General features: G+C 40.2%; 1 protein-coding gene across 1 annotated transcript in view; it reads right to left on the bottom strand.

The window, feature by feature from the left end:
- Window positions 1-26,240, bottom strand: part of grm4 (glutamate receptor, metabotropic 4) — a 122,568-nt gene that overhangs the window by 25,971 nt on the left and 70,357 nt on the right. The window contains exons 4-6 of the mRNA XM_029502060.1: window positions 8,449-8,584; window positions 8,105-8,259; window positions 7,651-7,791 (exon numbers count right to left, since the gene is read on the bottom strand). Of these exons, the coding sequence (XP_029357920.1) occupies window positions 7,651-7,791; window positions 8,105-8,259; window positions 8,449-8,584 (432 nt within the window). The remainder of the gene's footprint in view (window positions 1-7,650; window positions 7,792-8,104; window positions 8,260-8,448; window positions 8,585-26,240) is intronic.

The raw sequence follows: 26,240 nt of genomic DNA, 5'->3' as shown, positions 1-26,240 counted from the left end.
CATGACAGATTTGTTTGGATCATTGCAGGGAAGTTATTTTTCTATTCAGTCTTCTTTTCTACTCCTGTGATTACACAGACTGCAAAGTAACACGTGCACTCGGAAGAACCGAGTCTAAAAACCTGGGGCTGCTTTTTTTTTTTTAAAGTAGCATTTTCTTTGAAACTGAAAAAAAAAAACAACTTTTTTTTTTTTTAACTATAATGGGGAGAGATTATATCGAAAAACACAGGTCAATACAGTTTTAAAAATTCGAAAATGCACAGTTACGTTGCTTTGAGCAAAAAGGTGTGTGGCTTCAATCAATGTTGAATGTTTTATTTGTCTTTTTTGTCACTATTGATTTTCCAACCCTAACAAAATTAGGATATCAGCACTTTTAGAAAAGGTGAATGAAAAAAAAAAAAAAAACTAAACTAATAAACACTCTCAGCCATTCACTTTGATGTTGGGGGTCACTATTAATTTAACATGCAGCATAGACCTATTGTAAAGCAGAATGGACCGCCACAACAAAGACGTGTTATGGCGAAGTATTTTGACATCGACATACAGCACAAAGGCCAGCGAACAAATAAACAGAGCCCCGGAGGAAAATTTATTATGCTGTATGTTGTTCTTAAGCACTGAATGCGAAAAAACTTTTAACTTATTTCCTGATCTGCGTCAAATTTTCTGGCCTACACCATCCTAGCATCATTTATGATAAAAAAAACAAACACAAAAAATCAACAACAACAAAAAAATTAAATAAATCAAACTACACTATGAAATTTTACGTGATGTCTTCGGACGGTGGGAGGAAACCGGAGCACCCGAAGGAAACCCACGCAGACACGGGGCAGAACGTGCCGTAATAATATTATATTTCAAAAAAGGAAATTCGATATGCTACAATGAACGTCCCCCCTTTATTAACCACTGTTAACATTTTGGACATGTGAATAGTTGTGCTCCATAACCACACATTTTCTAATAGAACAGCCATTTATCATGCAACATCTCTCCTCTTAAAGTTCAAGCAATTTTCAACAGTCACTTCAGTCTGAAAGTGTGCTAGACCTCAAATCAACAAAGGTCTCCTGTCAGCCATCTTCCATTTGCTGGATCTCCAGCAGACCAGAGGCAGTTTAATGTCCCTGATTATCTCATGAGCTTTTGAAATGCATGAATTATTGTTGGAGGTTACGGCTCAGTAATTAAGGGCCACAGGGCCTTGATTGGACAGAGATTGTCACAGTTTGGCAGACATGCTTGTGCCAAGGGGAATCCTGCGAGCCAGAGTGGGTGTGAGAGTGATATTTCTCTTGCAGGCTTGGCAGGCCACCACAATAACTTCATATTGTCTCTTCTCTGTAAGACCATTTCCCTCTTTCCCCTCGATCTCCCGTTTCTCTCTCTCGCTGTCTCTCACTCCCTCCTCATTGGCATTTTGGCTCTCTCACACACATTTTCCAGGCTGCCGTTTTGCTCTCACAGAAATCCATTCAGATTAAGCAAAAGCAGACACAGAGCGTGGGTGTCTTTTACCCTGAAGTGCCACACAAGACATTTTGTGACTGTGTGTGGGCCCAAAACTTTTGACCTTTCTTTTGGCTTGTGACTGGCCACAGGCCATCCTGCCTTTTCCTGCCAAGGCAGTTGTGCTGGCGCTGTGCGTCCTGCTCTTTCATTACATATCCCGGCATATATACATCTTATTATATCTGAAATCACAGCCAATCACATTTAGTTTTACTTTTTTTTTTTTTTAGCTACCACAGACAATTATGTCTGTTGTTAATCCGTTAATGGCGCTTTTGATTCAGCCGTTATAAAAGACTATGATGGCCGTAAAACAGAAGAAGCTGGAATCAACTGATGGCAACACAATCAATACTCCTGTTTTGGAGCAAAGGAATTTAGCATTTTTATAATCTAAATTATAGTTTTATAGAGTTCAACAGAAGCCACAATTTAAATTAAAACCTGCAACATTTTATGCGTTTAAGCGGCTGGATGAGGTTTACAGATAGTGAAGTTGCTGCTTCTTGACCTTATCGGCTATAAAAACAACTGCAGCCAACGGATTTAGTCGGTTGCAATGAATAGAGCTTACTGCTAAGCTGGTCAAACCCCAAAAATTCAATGTTATCAACTTTATATTTTCTGCTTACCTGTGTCTGCACAATTTTTGCAACCATCGATGTTTGCTCAGTTTAAAGCCTTTGCTTTGCCTGCTTTTGATGTTTGGGTAGACACGGTGGAGAGAGGACTGTGTGTTTCTGTTCTTCAAATGCACGTCTTTATCTATTTTAAGGATCAAGGGAGCCTTATGATGTGAGGAAGTGTCAGCGGTTAGAAATGTAAAGGAGACTGAACGCCTGACAGATCAGCTGAAATCTCCAAGTTAAACTTCCAGACTCAGCCAGTTAAACATCTTTTCTTTTTATCGCATCAATGTAAGGATTGATTATGTTTTGTTTTAACTCGCCCCCCCTGAACAGGATAAGGGGTGTTTTGAAAAATAGATGCTCTGGTGAAAAAGGAAAGCATATGCTTGCTTCATCTGCATTGCTGCATTTCCTGCTGTTTCCGAGCATCGCTTGTACGCAGGAGACATAACAAGTCTGAGACACACCGCCGTACCGCTCCTTTCAACGATCATCAATATCAATATCAGTTTTCTATCTCCTCCATTCACAGATAAAAGATAAGTCCCCCCCCCTCCTCTCCGTATCCTTTGATCACGCTGAGCAGTCTAACCCTCTCAGGACACCGATGAGTCTGTAGCGTGCCCCATGTGGTTGTCTCACAGCTGCCTCTGAGGCTCGGCGGGGCTCTCCACCGATGGAGAGGCGCCGGGAGTGTCACACTTTAACCTCAAACAAATGCTGCGAGACACTCTGCCCGTGAACCTGGGCTCGTGGTGAAGTTCGACACTGAAATGTCTGTAATGAGCATGGCAAGTGACAAAAAAAAAAAAAAGAAAGAAAAAAAGAAGATGCTCACTGCTTTATAAACACAACCACATTTGATTTTCTACTGCAGTGACATTCTTTATCCTGGTGATGTGAGTTATGCTGGGTCGTGACATTCACTCCCCCTTTTGTGGAAGACTAAATAACGTGAAGAGCATGAACATTCACAGCACAAAGAGTCCGTCCAACTGTTTATAAACGGATCATTTACCTTTATGCTGACCTTGACTGTGTTTCTGATGTCTCACATTGTCGTGATGGCTTTAGTCATTGAATGTGTTCGCTGCTGCAGGTTTATGGCGGCTGCTGCATGTCCAACTCGCTTCATTCACCATCTCATGGCTGATCTGCTCTTTTTTCGAAAGCCATTTCTAGACTTAGTGCCCAAGCAGTTTAGCTAGGCTAAAGATGTTGTTGCAGAGCTACAGTTACACTTGAAAACAGTTTGACTGACTGTGATTGTCATTGTACTTTGTGTTTGTTTTAACGCCATAAAATCTGCATCGGAGAACCAAGTCCAACTGTTTATTCGTCTTTTAGAATGACATAAAACGCAAATAAAGATTTTGGCTTCTTATTCAGAACCTTTAAGTTGGCTGAAAGCACATATACATGTTGAAAAACCAATATTATGACTATAACTTGAGAATTGTCGACATCAACCACTTAATTCCATCCTATATTATTACTCTAGGGGAGATGGATAAAAGCCTCTTTAGATTAAAGACTAAAAGATTGTATATGCCCAAGAGCGGAAACATATGTTGCCTTTGTGCCAGATTTCACCGCTGCCATATTGTTCCACATTTTACATCTCGGCTACAGTGAAATTATAAAACAAGTTTCAAGTGTTATCCAGCGTGTTGATCAGACGTCAACACCTCCTGAACTGTCACATCTGCTCCCCGAGGATATTACCGGTGCTCTTGCCAGCGTTCCCACCGGCAGTGACCCGAGGTCACTCCAAACAATCTCAAGACGGAGCCATGTATAATTTTTATCTTATCCACCTGAGTATTACCCTTCATATAACCCTGCATGTTATCTTCCCATGGTGCTCAGCGTTGGGATTTACTGCCTGTGAAGACAATGCCAGCTGTTGGTTTATGCTGCCAACCTCTCGAGTAAAAGTTGTACTTTGTCTCTGGTGAATTTAGTGAGTTTGTACAGCCTCAGCAGTGCGGTTCCACTTGTTCTTATTGTTTGACTAAGAAGCGCTTTGTTAAATCCTAAAAATAAACAGCTTTACTTTTTCAGCCTCATACACCGGAGCCTTTCTGTCATCATTGGATGTCACTGCAGCACACATATAACCAAGATGGCCCTGCTACAACGGCAATGGATGTGATCGCACATATAAATATGCTGTACATTCAGTGGCTTTACTCACTGAGAGGTCTATACCAGCCAGAGACATTCAAAGAATTAAAGAGAACGTGATAACCATTTGTAATGCTATGGCAAAATGTCAGCAATATCAAGTAATATCATAGTAATATCAAGGACAATTCATAGCCATTTTTGAAGCAGACTGAACGAATTGTGAAGCGATATGCACTTGGTTTCCAGTTCATTTGGCAGCTGTACGATAAATCCAGAATTAATGGCAGTTATGATTGTGCGTTTTTTCTTGGAGTGTTCCACTTTATTGTCAATTTGGAGGCTGTGGTTGGTGGAATTGTTGATCTGTACTGTGCCTTTCTAATATCTAATCCATCCCATTTATATCAATGATTTTCAGTAAAGTGAAATAATGGCCTCCGCAAACAAATAAATGCAAGCCATTCACAAAGGAAGAGTGAAAACAGCAACAACAACAACAACAACAACAACAAAAAAGAGATCAGAAGAAAACTGCAGCTTCACCACAGCTCATAAAGCAGATTAAGCAAAATGTGCACATCAACAGCACTAACTATCGGTAGAATCACTGTAATAACAGCATCTGTTTCTTCTTTGCCATACTACTGATAAATGTTAAGATATCATCAACGCTCACACTTCCTGCAGGGATGTCACATTAAAAGCCTGTACAGAGCAAGAGAAGACTCCAGGAATTCATCCATGCGAATGCCTGACATGACCCTTTGCATTTTTGTATTTGTGCAGTGGACAGAGACTTGACCAAAACGTACACAGAGAGAGATTTCGAGCTCGCCTGGACCAATTCAGTCTGAAGGAGATGTCATTTTAGAATCACCCTATAAACTTCCCAGTCGTATTCACCAACGATGCTGGATGAAACCAACTTGCCTTCGGGGGGGGGGGAAAGGCCCTGTACGGTCTGAAATTTTACCCCCCCCCCCCCAAAAAAAAAATAAAAAATAAAAAAACATCCTCCAGTTGATCTAAAATGCTACTGTCTGCTTCCTAATGGGAACAAGGATGACAAATCATATTTTCTGGTATCATCCTATAAAATCCAAAATGTATTTTGATCCCCCCCCCCATACTGGACCCTAAATGGTCAGAAACTATCATATCTCATATTAACCTATTAACCCACTAGAACAGTGTGCTCCGAAAGCAGAAATGGAGGCAGAGCCTTTCAGCTCTGTTGCTCATCTGCTGTTTCTTCCAATTTGGATCCAGAATGCTAACACCTTCTCCAGATTAAGGAAGTGGAACTCTCCTTTTTGATAAAGCTTATAGTTTGGGCTGGCTCAGGCCCTCCTCGCCTTCCACCCCTTCATTATGCAGCTAAAGACTTAGAGCACCAGGGGACTTCCCATGACTTCCCCACACTCGTATCTCATTAGTGCATGTTACTAACTTGACTTCGCTCTCCTCTTCTGTGCTTTCTCCCCTCTCTCTCTCCATCCTGTCTGTTTCCGCCGGTATTTCTGCCTCTGGAGTCTGTATCTGTGTTCTGTACAACTGTCCAGCGTCTGCTCACATAACCTTGTTCCACACTAATCATCTTCAACAGCAGCAGCATTATCATTATAATAAATATTATCATTATCATACACATCTATGTGCAAGCATGTGCAATCAATATTTGCTTTCTCCTGCCCTTTCCTGTCCCTCTCTTCCTCTCTCTCTCTCTCTCTCTCTCTCTCTCTCTCTCTCTCTCAATCCAACCGGTCGAGACAGATGACGGTGGATCCAGAGTCTGGTTCTCCTTGAGGTTTTCTCTCATTAAAAGAGATGTTTTTTTTGTTTTTTGTTTTTTTCTTCGCCACTTTCTCCCCCAAGTACTTGCTCATGGGAATGCTCAGTGTCTGTTAATAATATTGTAAGGAGCACGGAGCTGGCCTGCGATATATGAAAAGTGGCTCCTGTAATGATGCAGAGCTACTTGGCACAACCTTCAATGCATTAAAAAAAAAATAAATAAATAAAAAAATAAAAAAAAATGGCAAGATTGTGCTTTTAGAATTGAAGTAAGATAAAAAAAAAAAAAAAAACGTATACACAGATTCATAAAAGCTACAAAACCCTAATGCACTGACAAAAAAATATATATATTTTTCCTCTTTGATGTTTCTTTTATTTTGCTGCAGTCCTGCAGCGTGTGAATCTCAGATCAGTCACAGAGGTCTGGATATCTGTTGTTGTGTAAAGCATGTGCAGACATACTGCACACACACTGTCACAACACGTTCTTGTTTTTAAATACATAAGCGTCTGCGCAGAAAGCCGTAAATGCAAATCGCGTGTACACACATCTGGCTCCGGGGCAGCGTGGTGGCTCAGTGGTGTCACACTACACAACACATCTTTGGTTGTTGCTTTGATTCCCTTTGATTCGGCAGAGTTCATGTAGTTTCGACCTGAAGACACATAATTCAGGGTCTTGAAATTGCCCTCAAGTGAGAATGTGAAATGGATTGATTTTTTGACTTTGTGCCCTGTAATGATTTGTTGATTTCTCCTTCTTTTTTCTCTTGCATGTTCCTCAACGTCACACTCTATCTGCATCTCTTTTATGTAATAAACAGTAAAGCTGATTTTATTTATCTTCATTATAATGGTCTGACTATTACATTTGAAGCTTTTTGTGCTTTCTGGGTATTTCGTATTGTATCGTTTTTGAGCTAGCTTGCTGTATCCCAATAAACAAATGACTAAATAAATAAATACGTTTTAAAAATTGGTGTGCATGTGAAATATATACATAAATAGAAATGATCAATTATGTAAAGTTGAGTTTCGTTTAATGGATGCTGCGATTCATTCAATCATTAAGTCTGTTAATTTTGCTTTCATTTAGATGAAGTAATCCTTGATACTTAAGAGATTCTTTTAAGGCAATTAAACGGAAACATTTTAAGTTGAGGGGAAATGGGAGGTGAGATTAATTCTCTATTTTACCCGCATCTTTTAAATATACGCCGAGTTACTTAATTGCTATTTAAATCTTAATAAAATATGCAGTGTTTTTTCCACCAGCACAGATTGTGCTATCCGCAGCCGTGTAACATAGCGCTGAGCCTGAAGTTTTGCTAAGCCACTCACCTGTTATAACCATGTGGGTAAACACGTAGACTCAGCAGAAACTGAGCACTGAAATGAGCTGTTGTTTTGGAAAACTGAGTGTATAGCTCCTCCAATCTTATTAGGCAGGTAAAGCTGTCAAAACACATTCAATGTGAGATGCATGTGTCACTTCCCACAGGACGGCAAAAGACTATTTTGAAGTTGGTTTAAAGTTCAACCAGAAAGAACGAGGAGGAGAATATCTTACTTGTGCACTTTTTGAGGCCGGACCCTTTCTTCACTGCGTGACGGCTGAGCTTGCAGTTGAAATTGTTCTCCCAGAACTCCGCAAACCAGATATTCCTTCTGTTGTTCTCCAGCGTTCGGCTGATGAAGTAACGATCAAACCCTAAAAAGATCAATGGCTTTATTGTCATTGACAGTCGGTGTCAGGGTAAACAACAGCGTGGCTCCAGCTTGTGAGGCAGCGCTCTGTTGTTTGCAACTGTATAATCAATTGAAAGTCGCATATGTTCAATTTACTTTGTTGCCTTTTTTGTTTTTTTGTTTTTTGCTGTGAATCTCAGTTGTTAGATATGTGGTGATCAAATGCTTTAAGTGTTTAAGCATCACAGAACTGTGTCACATGAAAAGGATAATCAACTGAAACGTTTCACATTATTTTTAGAAGACAGTTAGATCTGATGCATCCGCAACACTACCTCTGATGGTCTGGCGCTTAGGCAGGATGGTGACGGCTCCCTCTGCCATCTCCTCTTGGTGCACAACCGGAGAGATTTTTGAGCCCCAGCTGTCTGAGCCCACCCAGATGAAATGACCTGTCTGGTTGGCCTTTTTAGCCGCGTGAAGTAGCCGCCTGCAAAAGGTGAGGAAACAGATGTTGCCGCGGATAAGGTCGGCATCCCATCCAGCTCCGCTTTGATTTTGTTTTTCAAATAATTTACAGAGTGGTCTGGCAGAGCTGTGCAGAAACGCCCCGCGCTCATACGTCTGCCACGGTTCCAATCATCAAAGTGGCATTTTGGAGCGATTTATCACACCTCACCTGATATCATCTTCGTTGGCAAAAATGATGACCACTCTGGCGTTCGGGTTTTCTCGGAGTCGCCGGATGACCTTATCAAACTCTCCCTGCTTGGGCTCCCGGGGTATCTTGACTGACTGGGAGATGCAGACACCACCTAAACACACAGAGACATTGTTATGTAATTAGGAAGTAAATCTACCACAATACGGTAACAGCATCAGAGAGTTCAATACGGTTGTGAAATAAACAACAAAACAACAGCAGCAGCATGCATAGTTAGTCGGGCGAGATGAATTTGCATATAATTAGATTCAGAAAAAGAACGCTGGCTGACGTATTGGAATCGCAGGCTTTGAACCTGCATTTCCCTGCAGACTGACTGAACCTCAGAATAGGCCTTTAAAAGACGTGTTCGAACTTTTTTCTTTGTCTGCATTATGTGGAAGTCTCCATTAGCTAAATGGAACATATTTAGCAGTTTTGCGGGACGGGAAATGGAGCGACAGTCTGTGACAGAGTGATTGCTGTTGCTCTAAATTATGACCATAAATCATTATAAATACGTTCCCATTCCAATGTGGATTTAAAAGAGACTTTTGTTCATGATAACTTCTGGACATGATAACTTCTCTGGTGTCACATTTCTCTCTTGTCCTACAGTGACTCGAGTTACTTTAGGTGTGTAATTATCTTCTCATGTTGAGTTTTTACACTTTCCTATAAGAGGATAATGACGAGAGGCCGTTCAGCTCTTGTTTCATTCTATGACCCAAACACTTAGAGGAAGTCATCCCGCTTTCTAACCTTCTTCACAGACAGACACAATTTCCGCTCCCTGTTTACTTTCTGTGCTTTTATGACATATTTCACATTAAATCACATTAAATAGGTGTGGAGGGGGTTTATGGTTAATGAGCGCTTAAAGCTAGTACCATGTTGTCATACTGAGACAGGAAATGCAGGAGAGAGGGTGGCTCATTGACTTCCTGCTCAGGGTTTCTCCCTTCTTCTTCTATTCAAAAAGATAACGGTGTAAAAATGGCCTAAAGCATATTTTAAAAGTGTGAAGAGTGCGTATTGATATTTTTATGTTTTTCGACCTTAACAGATTTAGGAGGGGACATGAATGCAATTTAATCAGGCTTCATGTGGCCAGGATTTATGTTTCTCCACAACTGCAGAATGTTTCTGTCGTCTGGCGCCGGCAGCAAAGCCCTGGAAGACAGCTCCCGCTTCCTTCCCACGACACATCACAGAAGTAGACCCACTAGAGATGCACAAAATGACTAACACTTTGAGTCCCCGCAAATGCCGACTGAGATGTGTTTGTCGCAGGCAGAGCAAAGTCTCCAGCGCTCTCTCTCCGACAGGATTTCTCTGGCGAGATTTAGAGAATCTCAGTGTGGCATGTTTGTCTGAAAGATTGTTTCGGAGCTCCCCGCAGCTCTCAGGACAGCGAGGACACTGTGTCCAGACACGTCTTTGCACATATTGGACACTGCGGCTCTGTACCTGCCACCTGCATGCGACAGCTACTTTTGACCGTTTTGGAGTCAGAGAGGCTTTTATAATTGTGCTTATTTGCAGCACCATATGAACGCATGATTTGGGAAAAAAAAAAAAAAAAAAAAAAACAATCGAGGGAAATGCCCAGCAGGAGGTATCAAACAATCAACTGCAAATTCATTGAAATGACACACTGCTTCCCATCGGCTGAGTCATGAATTCATGCACCACCTCCCCCCCATAGGCATGATGCTCCCATCGACAGCGAACACAACAGTTTCATTTTAGGATAACTAGATTATTTTCAGTATGCGTGTTCTCCCCGTGCCTGCGTGGGTTTCCTCCCACTGTCCAAACACATCATCTTTTGGTTAGTATGTCTGTGAGGGTTCTCCGTCATCCGGGTCATCTTAGTCTTGGAGTGTTAAGTGAGAAGCAACTGGACTTCTTATCTTCTTGTCTGTGCTCTTTCAGTCTCACTGTTAAATGCTTGTACTTTTAGTTTGTTCTTTTTGTTCGTTATTTAAAAAAAATGATCACACATTTTTTTTTAGTTTGAGTGATCTTCGGCCGCCATGATCAATGAAGTGGAATGCCAAAAGACATTTCAGATTGTATGTTTGTGCAAAGAGATCAATTTTGTTTTGATTCATTCTGTCAGCGTGGCATTGTATTTAAGGTGGTCGGCATCTGTTAGTGATGGGCGATACCACACTTTAAAGACTTAGTATGATACAGATTACTTTTTGCATAAAATATCCTACAGCGATTACTGCAAAATAATAAATAATAAATATGAACGAAACAAAATTGGAAAAAAACACATTTGAAATGTTACTTTGTCAAACTAAGCATACATTTGGTGACCGGCATAATTTGGTCCTGACAGAGTTGTAAGTGTGCACTTTTGTACAGAAAGAACATTTCTCCAAAAAAAATAAAAAAAGAATCGGCTTCTCTTTCTGTCGGCCATTTCTCCAATTTCTCCGCTCCGTCAGAAACACACACCTCATCGTGTTGTTGCTAACAGGATGTGACCGCGGCTCTTCTGGTCACGTGACTTAGACAAACCAGTTCAATATGCTGCGGGCTGGGTGTTTCTGGAGTAAGTTACCTGAAAAATATTTGGAACTGACACATGCACCCGAGACGTGCCGGTATCGATCCGCCCCAGTTTCTGTTTCAAACAGGATGCTGTTTTGTTCTGTTTGGCCCGTAGTGAGTGATGTACTCGTCCTGCTGTCATGACTGTTTGCAGAAATGAAACCCAAGAGTGGTACATATTTTTTGGAAAGAGACCTGAAAATTAAGTTATTATGAAGTGATGTTTGTTCCTGCAGGTTGTGCCATACAACAACCTGGAAACACATGTGGATGACAACGGACAGACTACAGACTAAGCCAGTACCAGGCCCTCACTGCAGATAGCAGGCTCTCAATCTGACGCTGCTGCTGTCGGGGAAGTCACATTGAGACGAAACCTTGGAGGTGACATGAAGCTCTTTATTATCAGTAATAAAGACCCGAGGTAGTCTGCTGAGCAGCTGGAGTATCGGTGGCTTGGCTTTCCTTAACCAAAAAGTGGGCAAACACAAACCACGGCAACTGCTCAACAACACGGCCTGACGTGGGAATAATGAGACGACAGGACTGCACGCACATACTGTATTATAAACACACACGTGGGACGGTAAGAATAGTGAGAATACGAAACTGAGCTTGAAGCTAATGTGACCTCATCCTCAAAATTCAACGTTGCAATAACAGTACAATAACAGTCTCCAGTGAGCGGCGTACAGCATTTTGGCTTCTCTCCAAAAAGCCCCATCAAACATATTGATGTCACAGAAATGGCTTTTTCTTTTTGACATATCCGTCATGTTTTCATGTGATTTTTGGGAGCCTTCGCTTTTTTGGAAGCTCGGCCGCAGTGAGGCTTCCAAAATAAGTGCTGGGGATTACGTCACTATCTGCAACTTTCAATCATCAGAGAGAGGAAACAAGTTGAGGTAGTGAAAAAGGGCCATTAGTCCATTCGAGCCCCCCCCCCCCCCCCCCCCCCCTTCTTTTCTTGAGTTCACCCGTAAAGAATAATCACACAACTTTTTCCTCTAACTCGGGGAAACTTAAATCCAGGTCAGAGGATTTGTAGTGTCACTAAATAAACATGAAAGGCTAAAAAGCACTAACAAATGCCACGTTGGTTGTAACAAGGTTAGAAACAAACATTTAATCCTCTTGTTTTAAATCCCCCCCCAAAGATCCTGAACGTGTGTGTTTTCTTTGATGCAGGTATTTTCAGTTCATCGCATGTTTGACTCTGAAAGAGGTTTGCCGTAACCTTCAAAGTCACACTTTAGCTGTCTTAATGCCTCAGATCATCGTTTTGGTTCATGGTACACTGGTGCAGGGAGCGTGTGTTTCAACTCCAGTCGTGACGTTTCATCACTTCAGCCGTTTGTGTGCGATGACCCACACGTCCAATTTGACTCATCCGGGCTCCATTATCAGTCATTTTGGGGCATTTACGTGATCGGATGGGTGAGTTAGGTGAGTGAGAAGCATGCAAACAACACGCTGCAGTCTCTCCCATGCAACAGTAGAGGAGAATCTTGGCATTAACTATGTCTTCACCAAGATTAAGGGAAACTAATAATGACAAATGGCTGCTGCAGTGTCAAGACAACCACAGACTGCATGTCTGCCACTGTGGTTCAACCACTTCCTCTCCGTATTTTATTTTATTTTTTTTCAATAGTGAGATGCCCTCCAGATGTAAACAGTCATGTTGCATGGGAAATCAACTGAGTCACATAACGTTTTCAAGCCAGGACAACAACAACCGGCGAATGTTATTCCCTCCATTCTGAATTATGAGAATGCCAATTTCCACCACAAATCAGATTCTGTCACAGCAGAACGAAGTGGACACGAGACTTTAGTGTTTTCCACATGAGCAAGCAGACTAACATTTGCGTTCATAATGTTGAGGGGGGATGAGGCTACATGAAATTGTCAAAATAAATGCACAAGTTAAATCCAAGTCAATCAGCCGGTTTGTTAAATCTGCAGCCTCTGAGAAGAGCTGGACAACAGCACAGTGTCGCTACACACAGCTGCTCGCTGTGTTTAGCTTCATTAAATCGCCTGGGAACGCTGACCTGCTGGTCCTTATATGAAGGAGACGTCCAGCTACCAGAGCCCATCAAAGGCTCTTTTACAACTTTGCTTCCAGCAACAACAAAAAAAAAAAAAAAAAAAAAAAAAAAAAAAAGAAGAAAATGAAATAAAACAGAATGCATCTCTTGTCTGAACAAAACATTGTACAGTAAATAACTGAAGGAAAATCAGACATAAAAATGCAAAAGCTACTTCAAGAACAAAAACAGATAGAACAGCAATAACGATTAGAGTTAGAGTCACGCGTGAGCATGTGCACGTACACATGCACACACGTCTCAGCGTGGCTGCATCCTATTGATCGCACACAGATACACATTCAGACACGCACGCGAGACCTTCGGGAGATAGGCTGACACGTGTCACATGCACGCACACACTGTATTCATTAATATGTTACTCCTCTCATTTGGTTCCCTGTGTTTTAGGCGCTCTTACTCTGCACTCGCTGCACATTTCTGCACCAAAAAAAAACGCATGCAGTTCAAATTATAATGATATATTAAAGTTAATATTCAAAGTTTAAGAATCTAGATTGACTTTAGGTAAACTTAACAGTTACTTTTGACTTACAATCCCTCTCCATGAGGACCTTTTCCTCTCCTTCTTCACTAAAAACGTACATTGACCGACAACTTCAGAAAACATACACAACAAATAAACAGAAGAAAACACAAAGCTGCTCGGGCGAAACTTCCAATTTTAAAAAAAATAAATAGATAAATAAATTAATAATGATTGCTGCTGGCCCCAGGAAACAACAATGAGACTCAATCACAACACAACCACAGTTTCCCAGGGACCATAAAAACTAATGAGCACACAAATAATTAGCGATAGGCTGAGACACCATCTTCAGCAAGATCACAATCACAATACAATTTGAAAACACAAACTCACAGAATGAACACATTTACTGCGATGCATCAATGCCTTGATGAGCGCATGCATTCATGGACAGCACTTCAAGTAACTATGTTGTAGCACAACATACTGAATTGTATATTGGTTTTGTATGCTAATTCTTGGAGTGGCACAGAACTAGTAAGACATTCTGTATTTCGATTTTTATGGATGCTGCACACCAGGTGACAGCAGCTTTCCATGTTGGTGTCACTTCTCATTCAGCCAGTATTTTATATCACCAATGGCCCATTTCTTGTCTCGTGGCTTTAATGTAATCATTCAAGTTACAAAATAAATAAATAAATAAATCCATTCATTTCCTGCTAGCCTTGCAGAAGTCCTACGAAACAAGGCTGCTTTTTAATTCCACTGCAAACAGCAGCCTTCCTGATCTGTCAGCCAATTTGAATACATTATGTAAAGACATTTTTGTCAGTGAGTAAAGTTATTCCCTGAAGAAAAAACACACACTTATGTCCTCATGTGAAATACTAATATCACTAAATCAGCAATAATGATCAGTTAGTGCAGGATTAATGAGAATGTGCGAGTAATTGGATGGAGGTCAGAACAGAGTGAAATCTTGCAGGATTGCTGATATTATATGACCCAGCTGCCAGGTGAATCTATACCGGTGCTAGTTAATAACATTTACAATGACATGTGTGAACCATTTGCCATAATTATGTTCTCAGGAACTGTGGTTCTGAAAGTAGATTGCGGATTGCAGGAAAGTCACAAAGGTTCAGGGAGGACTTGTAGTGCCGAAGTGACAGCGCGTTCAAAGAGCGAAACCAGATCCTGCGATGCAGCTGTTTGATGCTAGAAAGCTAACCTTACCTATGATGTTTTTGTGTGTGTGTGTGTGTGTGTGTGTGTGTGTGTGTGTGTGTTTGTTGTGGGTTTAGTTTTGTTTCTTTTTGCTTTATATACTGCTGCAATGCACAGTGTTCTTCAGTAGGTTGTTTTCGTGTGCATGTGAGGAGACTTGAAATAATCTCTCCTTGGAAATTATTCCCTTTTCTTGCCAAGTGTAATTTTTGCTGCCTATGTGAGTTTGATGTTTCAGACAAAATTACATCTTACTGATAATGTGTTTGTTTGTTGTTTTTTTCCCCCCACTTTTGTTTTGATAAAATTCCCATCCATATTTTCCACTATCAGGCCCATCAGCGTTGTCTGATGTAAACTTCAATCTGTTATGCTGTGTCCATGCTCAGTTCATGTTCAATTAAACCAAAAAAATACAATACTTTTAGGTTTGAAAACACAATTTGTTGTTTCTCTGCTCTGCTGATCTTTCTAATAGTACATCTTTCCCCTGTTATTTGTTCACCACATGTCTTTTTGGGTGTTTGGTCTGTGGCACCACTCAAATAAATAATTTTGCTTTTCCTTACAGTCCAGCTCTGGACGCTGTTTCGTTTTTGTGATGTCAGAGTTAAGCTTGTAACGCTGTGTTGGTTCCTCACATGTCTATTCTACAATTCAGGATACGCAAAGAGTAAGGTGCTGTTAAAGTATATCTTCTTTTACAGTTTGTCATGTCGATGTGGTGATGTTTAAATTTAAATGCTTAGAGACAGTCAAGCTCTCCTTCCCTGGCTTGTCCACGAATCTGTGTGAGACATGCTCATGCGTCAAGCGTGCAACAGCTACTTCAAAGGCTGACCATGAAAAATAAGAGAAATCTAAAAATCAATATCGGATTTAGTAATTTTCACCTCTGCCAAGGGGAATTTGTTTGTTGGCAGGACGTCTCCAAAACTTATTAAAGGATCTCAGTGAAACCTCAGAGGCTTCAGCCTGTTTGTGTAACGGATATTATGACACAGATGTCTTACCAAAGTGCAGTCCAACATAGAAAAAGCTACATGTTGAACCCTCACATTGAAGATTCACAATACATTGGATGAGCACTTTTCTGGAAAAAATGATGGTGGTGATGATATTCTCTGCAGTCTTCTGACAAGCTTTCTATTAAAAAAAAATAAATAAATAAAAATACTGCATTGTCTTAAAAATGTCATTGTTGGTGAAAACAAAAAAAAATTGTAGCATTAAAGCTAACTCTACCAGCTTCTACACAACGCATTGTTCGCGCTCTCTCTATTTTTAAATTTTTTTTTTTTTTTTAGAAGGCCGTTTATTCAATTTAGTGAATTGCAGCACCAATGGAACTTAAAAGTCAAATTTTCTCCTGGACTTGTTAATGTGCCCAGGCACAAAGGAGGAAGGACAACTAGCTTTAGGCCTTTTGACATGTCAGTGTGAAAACCTCTGAAAGCTGACAGCACAGTCCATGTTTTCTTATTGTCACTTATTGAACGGGTTCTTGTCATTTCGAAAATATTCATGCAAACTTTCCCTTACAGGTTTATTTCCACAACCGATGAGAATACAATTAGATGATTAACCAATTTCTGGAACTATTCCCATAAACAAAGCAAAACATAGACGTGGTCGTAGCGCAGCTTTTACACTAGATTAGAGAAAATATTTTACATACGCAGTTTGGAAACTTGGTTAACATTTATTTGCTTACTGTTGAAAAAAAAGGGTATAATCAGGGTATAGCTGCAGAAAATGTTTGTGTGATTCATTCTGATAAAAGTTTCATGTTTCTTAGCAATATTAAAAAGGAACAGACTGCAGTTTCACTTAAATTCCCTCCATTATAATGAGCTTATTTAAAAAATGTCTGATCATATAGTGTACACTCTAACATTGTCACATTAGAAAAAATATATATTTTTACACCGATCTCAATAAAATGTCGCACTGACTCCACCCGCATCGTGTGGATGAATCGGATATTCCTTCCTGATTAAATTCCTTTCAGTCGTCTAACTTTCTCATTATTGTAAATGGTGAAACAGCTATATTAGACAGATTGGGGTGACGACAGAATTTGGTTTTTGGGAATTAAAATGGATTCATTTCTTTTACACCTCGTATCCAGTCATGATGCGATCTGTCAGTGTTTGAAATGGTGACCTTTAGTTGGTATCAGCTCCAATAAGATAATCACTGTGATGATTTTAAACAGCACAACACAGCGCTGGAATAAATCATCCCTCTGAGCGTCAGCCATGCTGGATGGAGGTTGTGGCTGCCACATCACATTTAGGTAGGGGGGAAAAAAAAAAACGTGAATTTAATTACAGACTCCTCTGTTGGGACAAGTCAGTCTTCTCTTTCGGGGCACCACAAGAGCGACACAAAGCTTTTACCGCATTCTTTGTGGGTGTATAATGCTCCATTTTATTTTCCACCGCTCTTCCAAAGCAGGAGCAGGAGTTTCAATCAAACCAATTGACTCCTGCCTGACCTCTTTTGTATGACTACACCAAAAGAAACGCCGTAGGCAGACCCGAAGCGGCACACTAAACCTTAAAAATAGGAGTGCTTCAGACTGTGGCCTACCTAATTGACTCTGTAATAGTGTCATAGTTCAGTGACACCAAATTGACTGAATTTTCAAGCATATGCCGGCGACACCAATACCATGACAGATGACAGAAAGGTGCTCGAAGTGTACCACTCTTAGCACCAAAGAGAAGCGACAAAACGGGATCCATGCAGCACCGAATGTTACAGTTACAATCAAGGACAATCAAATCAACATGATAACTTAACTCGTTGTTTTACTGGGAGTGTGTTTGACATTCACTGTGCAGAGTATGACGCTGGAAGTTGTGGGTTTTTTTTCCCCATTTATTTGCTGAGGAAGGAAAGATTCCCTGTGCTCACCTTAAATCTCAGTTTAATTTGTGTCTTGAACCAAGATTTTGAGACACTACAACTGCAATAAGCAGCTTAAGGCTTGTGTGATACGGAAACACAAAGGCCTCCAGAGCTCAGATTAAGAATGGACTTTTCTGTCAAGTAGGCCTCTTGTGTCCAACTGTTAAGCTCAAAACTAAATAATTTATGTGCGCTTTAAGGGGCAATACAAGACACCCAGTCAACTGAGCACACATGGCCAAACAGAAAAAAATAAATAAATAAAAATACAACCATCAGCAAGAATTAAAACACACAAGGGCGTCTTACTGTAGCAGCTCCACAGCTTACTAACTAATTTCAACACCACTCAAGATTGAAGTCGTCCAAATAATAATAATAATAATAAGTGCAATTATAAGTGCACAACACGTTGTATGCTCCTGACCAAGCAAAATGAACTAGCAAATAGATTAAAGCGCTAAAAACGTGCAATGAAAAAGGAGTAAAAAATAAATACATAAATATTCTCTCAATCGCAAACAATCACATCTGTATTTTTGTGCTCGTACGCTCAGATACTTTTCCCTAAGAGAACAGGAGGTGGAGGTATTTTGATGATTTCTAACAAAATAATCTCCATTTTTGTGGAGAAAACACTTTGAAACAAATTTACATTGCAAGAAGAGTTTTTTTTTTCTGTTTGTTTTTTTTTTAAGTCTAGCGAGGAGCATATGTAAATATTATGCCACAACATTAAGGCTGCACAAACTTACATTGTATATTAAAAACAGCTGAGCGCGACACGATGTAGAGGTTAGCACTGTTGCATATAAATGTGTCTCTATGTAGATACACAATATTACGCTACTATATTATTTTATTATAAATTTTAATGGACTGGAAGAAATGAATTTTTAATATTTTGAATATATGGCAAGAGAAAGGAGGGCGATAGCAGACGGCTGCATAGATGAAACGATGGGTCAAATGACACCATGTATGTGTTAACCTGATAATTCAGCTGCTGTTGCTTGTTACTCTGCAGATGTGTAGTGTGCGAGTTTGGCAATGCCTTCTTTGTTGTTGATCCCAACGGGCCAAGCATAATTAATTTAATGCCATTTTAAGTCTTCATAAATGTGTCATCTGGATAGTAATTAGTTTGTATAGTTCCCATATTTGAATACGTTGGTTATTTGTCCTGCAAGAGGAACTTTGAATGAGCGGGATAATCCTGCAAATTCTCCCCAGACTTTTCCAGGCAGAACTACGACCTGTCCTTTGCGAAAAAGGCGCTGCTGCTTACTAAGAGGTGTTAATTAAAAAGAGGGAGAGAAAAAGAAAAAAAAAAACCCAGGCACCATATGGAGGAGTCTACTAATAGCAGGCTCATACTGTTTTGGAATTTCACTTTGCTGCTCATCTCTCAGTTTCAGCAGATATGAGGTCATCTGCAGTGACAGCGAGACAATGATTAGGTAATAAGTCTTCACAGGACAGTCGGGCTTTATGAATCTTCACCGTTGGATGACACACGTGGCTCCGTCACAATACTGACTGCAGTTGTTTGTCTTCAACCGTCTTGTTTAAATGTGAAATGAAATGCCTCTTCACTAAAGAATAGAACAATTTGTTCTTTTATTGAGAACAGGTACTTGGAGATTAAATGTAGAAAACAAATATACTATTTTGGACTTTATTTCCACGTGAGGCAAAAAAAAGAATCAATAACAAAGACAACATGGTATGATAGAAATCCAAAGCCCCAGAGATGATGCAGAGTATTTTGCACCATAATTGATGTGCCACAAAGACAAAATATGTGCACCCCATACAGTCCCGTCTTTCTCGTTCATTATGCTGGATTGTGGACATAATATAAAACATTTTTATGCCGACCTGGAGGAAGATTCTTATGAAAAACACTGCAAAACAACGCAAATTAAGTGAAACCCCAAGATACAGGTGAACTATAGTGTTAAAAAAAACGGCTGAATAAAGTGTTCCTTCTCCTCCAAGTTTCTCTTAGTGCTCAACTCCCTCCGTCTTCTTTCCCCTGAGATCACGCCCATCCTGAAGAAACCTCGGCAGCAGGAGATGAGAGACCTCTGCTCGTTCGTCATCATCATCGTCATCATCGCCTCCTCGCCAATTAAAGGTCAGCAAAAAAACACTGCAGCGGGAGCAGCTGCTTTCATCTTCGTAACTGACTGATTCGCCTGTTTTTCTGTCACGTATATAAGATGTGTTTCACGATGTGATGCCGCCAGTGTTTCGTTTGATTTAATCGGGGCACTGACCTGGGCAAGTCATACTATATAAAAATCCTGTGCGCCAAGGAAACAATGGCTGCGGAAAAAAAAAAAAAAAAAAAAAAAAAAAGGTGTTTTGTTTTGATAATTTGTTGTTGCTCTGTAGTTCCAGAAGAATACACAGAAATTTGGACAGATAATGCAAAACTGAGGACGTTTTCAAGATGATTTATAGACGCCCAAAATCTGAATCTACAAAAGGCCCAGTGTGTTTTGTTTTGTTTTTGAAAGATTTTTTTTTTTTTTTGTTATTGTTGATACGTGGTTGAAGTATTGAGCACTGCATCCAGCTCGGATGATGAGCTATTGTTTTGGTGTCTTCCATAGATTTGTAGGCAATCGTCACTCCAAACCAGCAGTAGAACTGGTGTTTGTTGATATAAAAGAAAAACATAATACTTTTTTTTTTTTTTTTTGTGGTTTTGGCTCTGAAAAAAAAAAAAAGCTTAAAAATGACTTTCCAAAAAGTAAATTCTCAGTCCTGACATAAGGTTGATATCGTTGGAAGCATTAAATGGCTTTGATTATCAGTTTCTCCTCTGGGGCAAAAAGGAAAAATGGAAATTCTCCAAATGCTTATCTTCTGGACTAAAGTTGCTTTTCATGGATGCTGTTATTTTGTTGATTAGAGGCCTCTGAAAGTAATATTTCTGGTCTGATATGCAGTATCTTTAAGTTTAAGCTCATCTGCCATCAACACTCTTATTTCAGTATGCTAGGGTTGAACATATTTTTCCCTTCGAGTAATATTACTTTGCCGTCATCTAGTCAACAGTCACTGATCACGGATGGTAGGAAATGTATATCTATGGAGTGAAATCGGGGAGAAAAAATAAATGATACAAGGTAACAAGCGTACAAACAAAATGTACAGCACTTGACAAAATAACAATGACTACATACAATGGGGAGAAAAACAAACAAATGTTGACAAATATATGATATATTATTATGTATTTTAATATATTAAAAGCGGTACTGGTCAAATGAAAGTCTACCAAAATACTATTTGTAACTATCTGTATGATGAAACAGGAAGCTGGTCCAACGCTGTTCATGGCTCTAGATCGTTTTTAAAAGTGACAGTCTGACTCATGGTGTTGGCGTCAAATCCGAAAACGCTTCACGTCTCATCTTAAGAGAGACAAAATATTATGTAATTTGGGCAGAAAGTGTCTGAAACTGTGACCAGCTCATTAGCTGTATTCCGCTGACAACGGAAGTAACCACCTTTGTGCCGAACTAACTGAATACAGCAGGTGTCAGAGCTTTATTGAAAAACGTTATCATAAATGCCAACGTGGATTTATGTGCAAATGTGGTGTGCAATCTGTAGATGTTTCTTTTAACTTAATAGCAATTTTCTAAAGCAGCAGCCCCCCCACCCACCCACCACCACCACCAGCACATTGTTGATGCCGTAAATAGTCCAAGCCTCATTTGCACAACTCAAAATCTCTCTGAATAAACAAAAGCGATTGCATTGTGGGAAGACTCACTCTAATTAACCTCTTTAGATGCTGACCAGCCCTTCTCGTGAAATATTCAGCAAATTTTTCACATGCATTTAGTCTTACGCTTGGTATTTTTGCATGCATGAGCGAGTCTGTGGTTAAATGTGCACAACACACGGTCAACTGAGTAAGTGCTTAAAAACACGGGTATGACACGCTCGTTGGCTTCACACCCTCGCACGTCGCCGTCTTGGCAATGAATTAAAAGGCAACCTAGTTCCAAAGTGGTGAAAGGAAGCTGCAGCCGTTTCAGTGGCGTGCGGAACAGGGCAACACACAAACTAAAGGATATCCACATTCATTTTTAAGCCATGTGGGAAGAAGAAGCTGGCAGATATTTCTGTTAGTGGCGTGGTGATCAATCAATGTTACTTCAGGTACGTACGTGCTGCGTGCAAATGTACCAACGGACAGTATGTTTGGATGTGCACTGTCACAATGCCTGCATACTAGAGATTGCTGTTACCTGTGCCAGCAGGAGAGCCAGCAGGAGAGACAGCAGCTGCCCATTTCAGCACAAAAATCCCACGACGCATTTTTGGGCAGCTCTCTCAGTCCAACTACAGCAGAACTTCACGGGGATTGTGCCAACTGCAGACCAGACTCCGGCACACAGAGTTCAAGGCTGTATTTGAATTTTCTGGGTTATGCTGGATTAATGTCACTTTATTCAGGTCACCGCCGATTTTGATTCAGCTTCACCGAAGCACCACGGCACTCGGACTTTCTGGTTATCGTGATTTTTCAGCTATGTGTGCAGCTATGGCTGCGGGGTCGGTGCTCGGTTCACCACCTCGGTCCAGACTGAAATATTTTAACCACTACAAGATGGAGGATAACTCCGGTGTGTTTACATGCCTGGTTAAACTCAAATATGTATGCAGCAGGTCAGGTATCAAATTTCCATCCTTCACTTTAAAATCCCATCCCTGTTTCCTCCTTTAACCGTATGATTAATGGCATTGTCTCGCTCCTGTTTTCGGCAGCGTACAGGAGCAGAAAGGAGGACAGAGCACAAATGTGTCTGAATTTGACTAATAGCCAAAACTTATTTGAACTTCCAGAGGAAACTTTGCAGACTTTACATGAACCTGGAGTGTAGAGGGTGTGGAAAGTAATATGTCGGTAACAAAGTGAGACAAAGTAATTGAAAAACGCTGAGCGTACTAACATGTCATCTGCTAGATAAGGGGTGTCAACCTCATTTTCACCGAGGGCCCCATGTAACTGTAAGGCAGTATAAATGTAACTAAATGTAACCAAATGTCATGTAAAACAAATGTAACTACTCCTTCATGTTAAATAACTGATTTTATTACTTATTGAAAATACAAATATTACATATATGTTTGCTTGGATGTAAAAAGAAAGTGCTAGTTGCTCTGTTATTATAACATAAATCCTTTTGTCACGTTAAGAAACCCACATTACTCCATCGATCGGTGATCAAACTATCCAAGTGAATGAAGACATTAACTTTTTTGTCACGGTTGAGATGGGCAGAATAACGGCACAACCGACAATTGTGACAATTTGTTGTTTTTCTGGAAGGCTAACTATGGCATACTTAGCTCCGTGTGTGGTGTCAGAATGCCGACGTAGATTCCACTCCGCCTCATAACACAAAAACATGGATTTGCCTTACCATCTTTAACGAAACAGCCTTCCATCTGCATCATTTCTCTTCCTGGGCATTTTGGGATCATTTGTATTTCCCTATTCCAATTGTTGAAAATCGCATTGATCTGGACACACTGCAATCTAGTGGCGGGATGCCGTCACTTTGCGGGTAACATAATTGGCGTGCATTATGGGAAATGTAGTATATGGTCAATGCACACTTATTTATTTTAAGACAATCAGACCTTTTAAGCTCTCGCGGGCCACATAAAATGATGTGGCGTAATGAGCATGACATTTACATTGTGTGTGTCTCTTTTGTTGCGGGGGTGAAGCGGAGTTCTGCTTTGCTTTGTATTGCATGGAGGCCGAGGGAAAGAGAGCGTTTTTCATCATTTGGGACACACCTTTAACTAGTTAGATGCAGCGACTTCCCTTTCCGACACGCGCACAAAGAATTTCTACCAGCGATTACCAGCTGCAGACTCATCTCAGGTTAGCTGCTGTATGGCAAATCCATACCAGTTACAGCTGGGACCGCTTGCAAAGTCAATATACTCGATAGGTCCCTGCTCTGCTGCCTACAAATATTCATGACTGATATGTTGGCTGTTTTCGAGTGATTCGAAGAAATATATTCATATGCATTTTTGTGTTTGTGTGTTTGTCGATGGGGTTTTTTTTTTCCCCTACCAATGCTGATATTCAGTCATCATAAAAACCAAGCTGACTGATTTACATTCCAGTAATATCTTCGCTAAGAGTCAGTTTGTCCCCAGATAAACAGTTTCTTAAGATTTCTCAATTGCCTGTTGTATTTATTTATTTATTTATTGTTCAAATTTTCTTCGGAAAATAGTCACTATAAAAACAAATCTTAATACTGCCCTTGAGGGATAACATTAAATAAACGAGTATGTGTTGCCACTCACAAAAACAATATTCAAAGACAATACCCTGTATTCAATGTTTTCTGTGCAGAGAGGAAGATATTCCTCGCACTCTGTGATGTTGTTAAGTGCTCGGCTGCACCAAGCCAATTTTAAATCAGAGAAGCAAGATGAAAAGAATTCGAGGCGACAGTGATATAATTTTCCACGAAAATCTCATGCAGCAACTTTTTCCTCTGCACATGCAGCATTCTCGATTTGGCTCAATTCAAATACGCTTTTCTATTCACCAAATGTCAGTGAATATCACAGCGTTGTACACAAAGAGGCGGTTTGTAAATTCTGTATTCTCCGTGACTTTCCAGAACTCCCTTTTGGTTCATAATAAATAATCCCCCTGAAAAGCCTTTTTTTTTTGTGCAGGAAAGGTCATTGTAGCTGGATTCATTTGAAATACCTGTTGTTTAAATTCCACATTAGATTTAGTTTGCTCGCCCCTGTAGAAAGCACAAGTACTTTCCAACAGGGCTTCTTCGTGTTTAGCAATGGCTGGAAGAAAAAGGACGCGTGTGATGAAAGCTGGTTTGAAGTTGCTCTTTATCATAAGCCCCACGTTTGCTGTTCTGTAGATGAAAAAAAAAAAAAAAAAAAAAGAACCAACATCTGAAAGATACAGATAGCGCAGTTTTGTTTTCAGAAATGAGAAAACCGTCTTTGAATTTCATTTTCCTGGGCCAGCACATTTATTGAACATTTATATCAATGTAGAAAATAAGACATGAAACTAGTGATCTCTCCTCGTGATAATTGTGACAACATAAATTGTCACCTTAGTATTCCTTAGTAACCCTCACTTCATGGTTAGTTCCCTTGTATTTGCAGTGCCAACGTTTTAAATGAAATTATATCTTTTGTATTTTAATGACTCTCGCAAAGAGCTGTAAATAAAACAGAGGAAATTGGATTATTCCAGTGAGTGCACAATAACAATTAAAACCTAATCAGACAAGTCTATCGGCATTTATATCACATCGGAGCTCCTCTTTCTCTACCGCTTGTCCAGTCCGTTTCGAAGAATACATACAGGGTTTTGTGGCAGGGACACAGACGTGCACGTGTTTGCACCAACGAGCTGTCCACCTCTGCCACGGTGCATCTCGGGGTCAGCGACGAGCCACGGTGGCATACATTTTTCATGCATGCGTATAATTTCACTTGCCTTTGGGTCCAATGCCTTGCACGGACACATGCTGACAGTAGTTACAAAGTTGATTCAGCCCACCGTAGTTGGCCTCTCCCAGCTAAAATGAGTCGTCAAACTGGGAAACTTTGTGATATGGGCTGGATTCTTAAACCTCCTGGCTATTGCTGTACCGCCCCTACAAATTGATGCTGACACATTATCTAGTGCCTTCAGCATGAAATCTCTGGGACACGCCTTACAGACACATTGCCACTCATTTCATTTGATCCAAACAATATTAGTCGAGTCAGACAATGATGAGACTTTAATTTGCCAACGGCCTCGGGCCTTGCTACCGGAAGATTTTGATTGTTCCCTTAAAAAGACATATCAACCACTCAGCCGGCCCAGTTTATTTTCATAAGCTAATTTGTGTTTCGTGTGCATAATGTAGTAAATATCCCAATATTATGGCTGAAGGCAATGTGAATGAGCATTGTATTTAAAGATAATTTGGATTAGCTAATGTGCAAAATAGATTTGCTTCAGCTTTGTTTAAAACAGGGATTTAAATATGTGTTGCATCTACTTCAATATTAGTTAAATTGGCCGTCTACCAAAAAAAAAAAACAAGCAAATAAAAAACCCCAACATCTCCTTTGCACTTTGCAAAATTATTTATTTACAAATTGGTTCGTGTGATTCCTTTAGATCGAGATCTGTGGACACGATACCAACTTCAAGAGACAAATAAGTGAAAGCACCTTTAGAAAAAAAAAAAAAAAACCCAACTCATTTGCAAAGGAAGACAGTGTGCCTCAACAATGAAACACATGGAGATTTGACTATCTGATGCCCGCTTTATCTTTCAAGTCTTGTCATGAATTCTGTGGAGAATTCACAGCAGAGTGCACACATTGCTCGTCTCACAGTTCCACAACAAAAGAAACACTTGATGGAGGAATACGGG

The sequence above is a fragment of the Echeneis naucrates genome, chromosome 5 (genome assembly GCF_900963305.1).
Source record: "Echeneis naucrates chromosome 5, fEcheNa1.1, whole genome shotgun sequence".
Classification (NCBI taxonomy): Eukaryota; Metazoa; Chordata; class Actinopteri; order Carangiformes; family Echeneidae; genus Echeneis; species Echeneis naucrates.
Note: the sequence above shows the minus strand (reverse complement) of the source record. Positions and strands in the feature narration are given on the sequence as shown.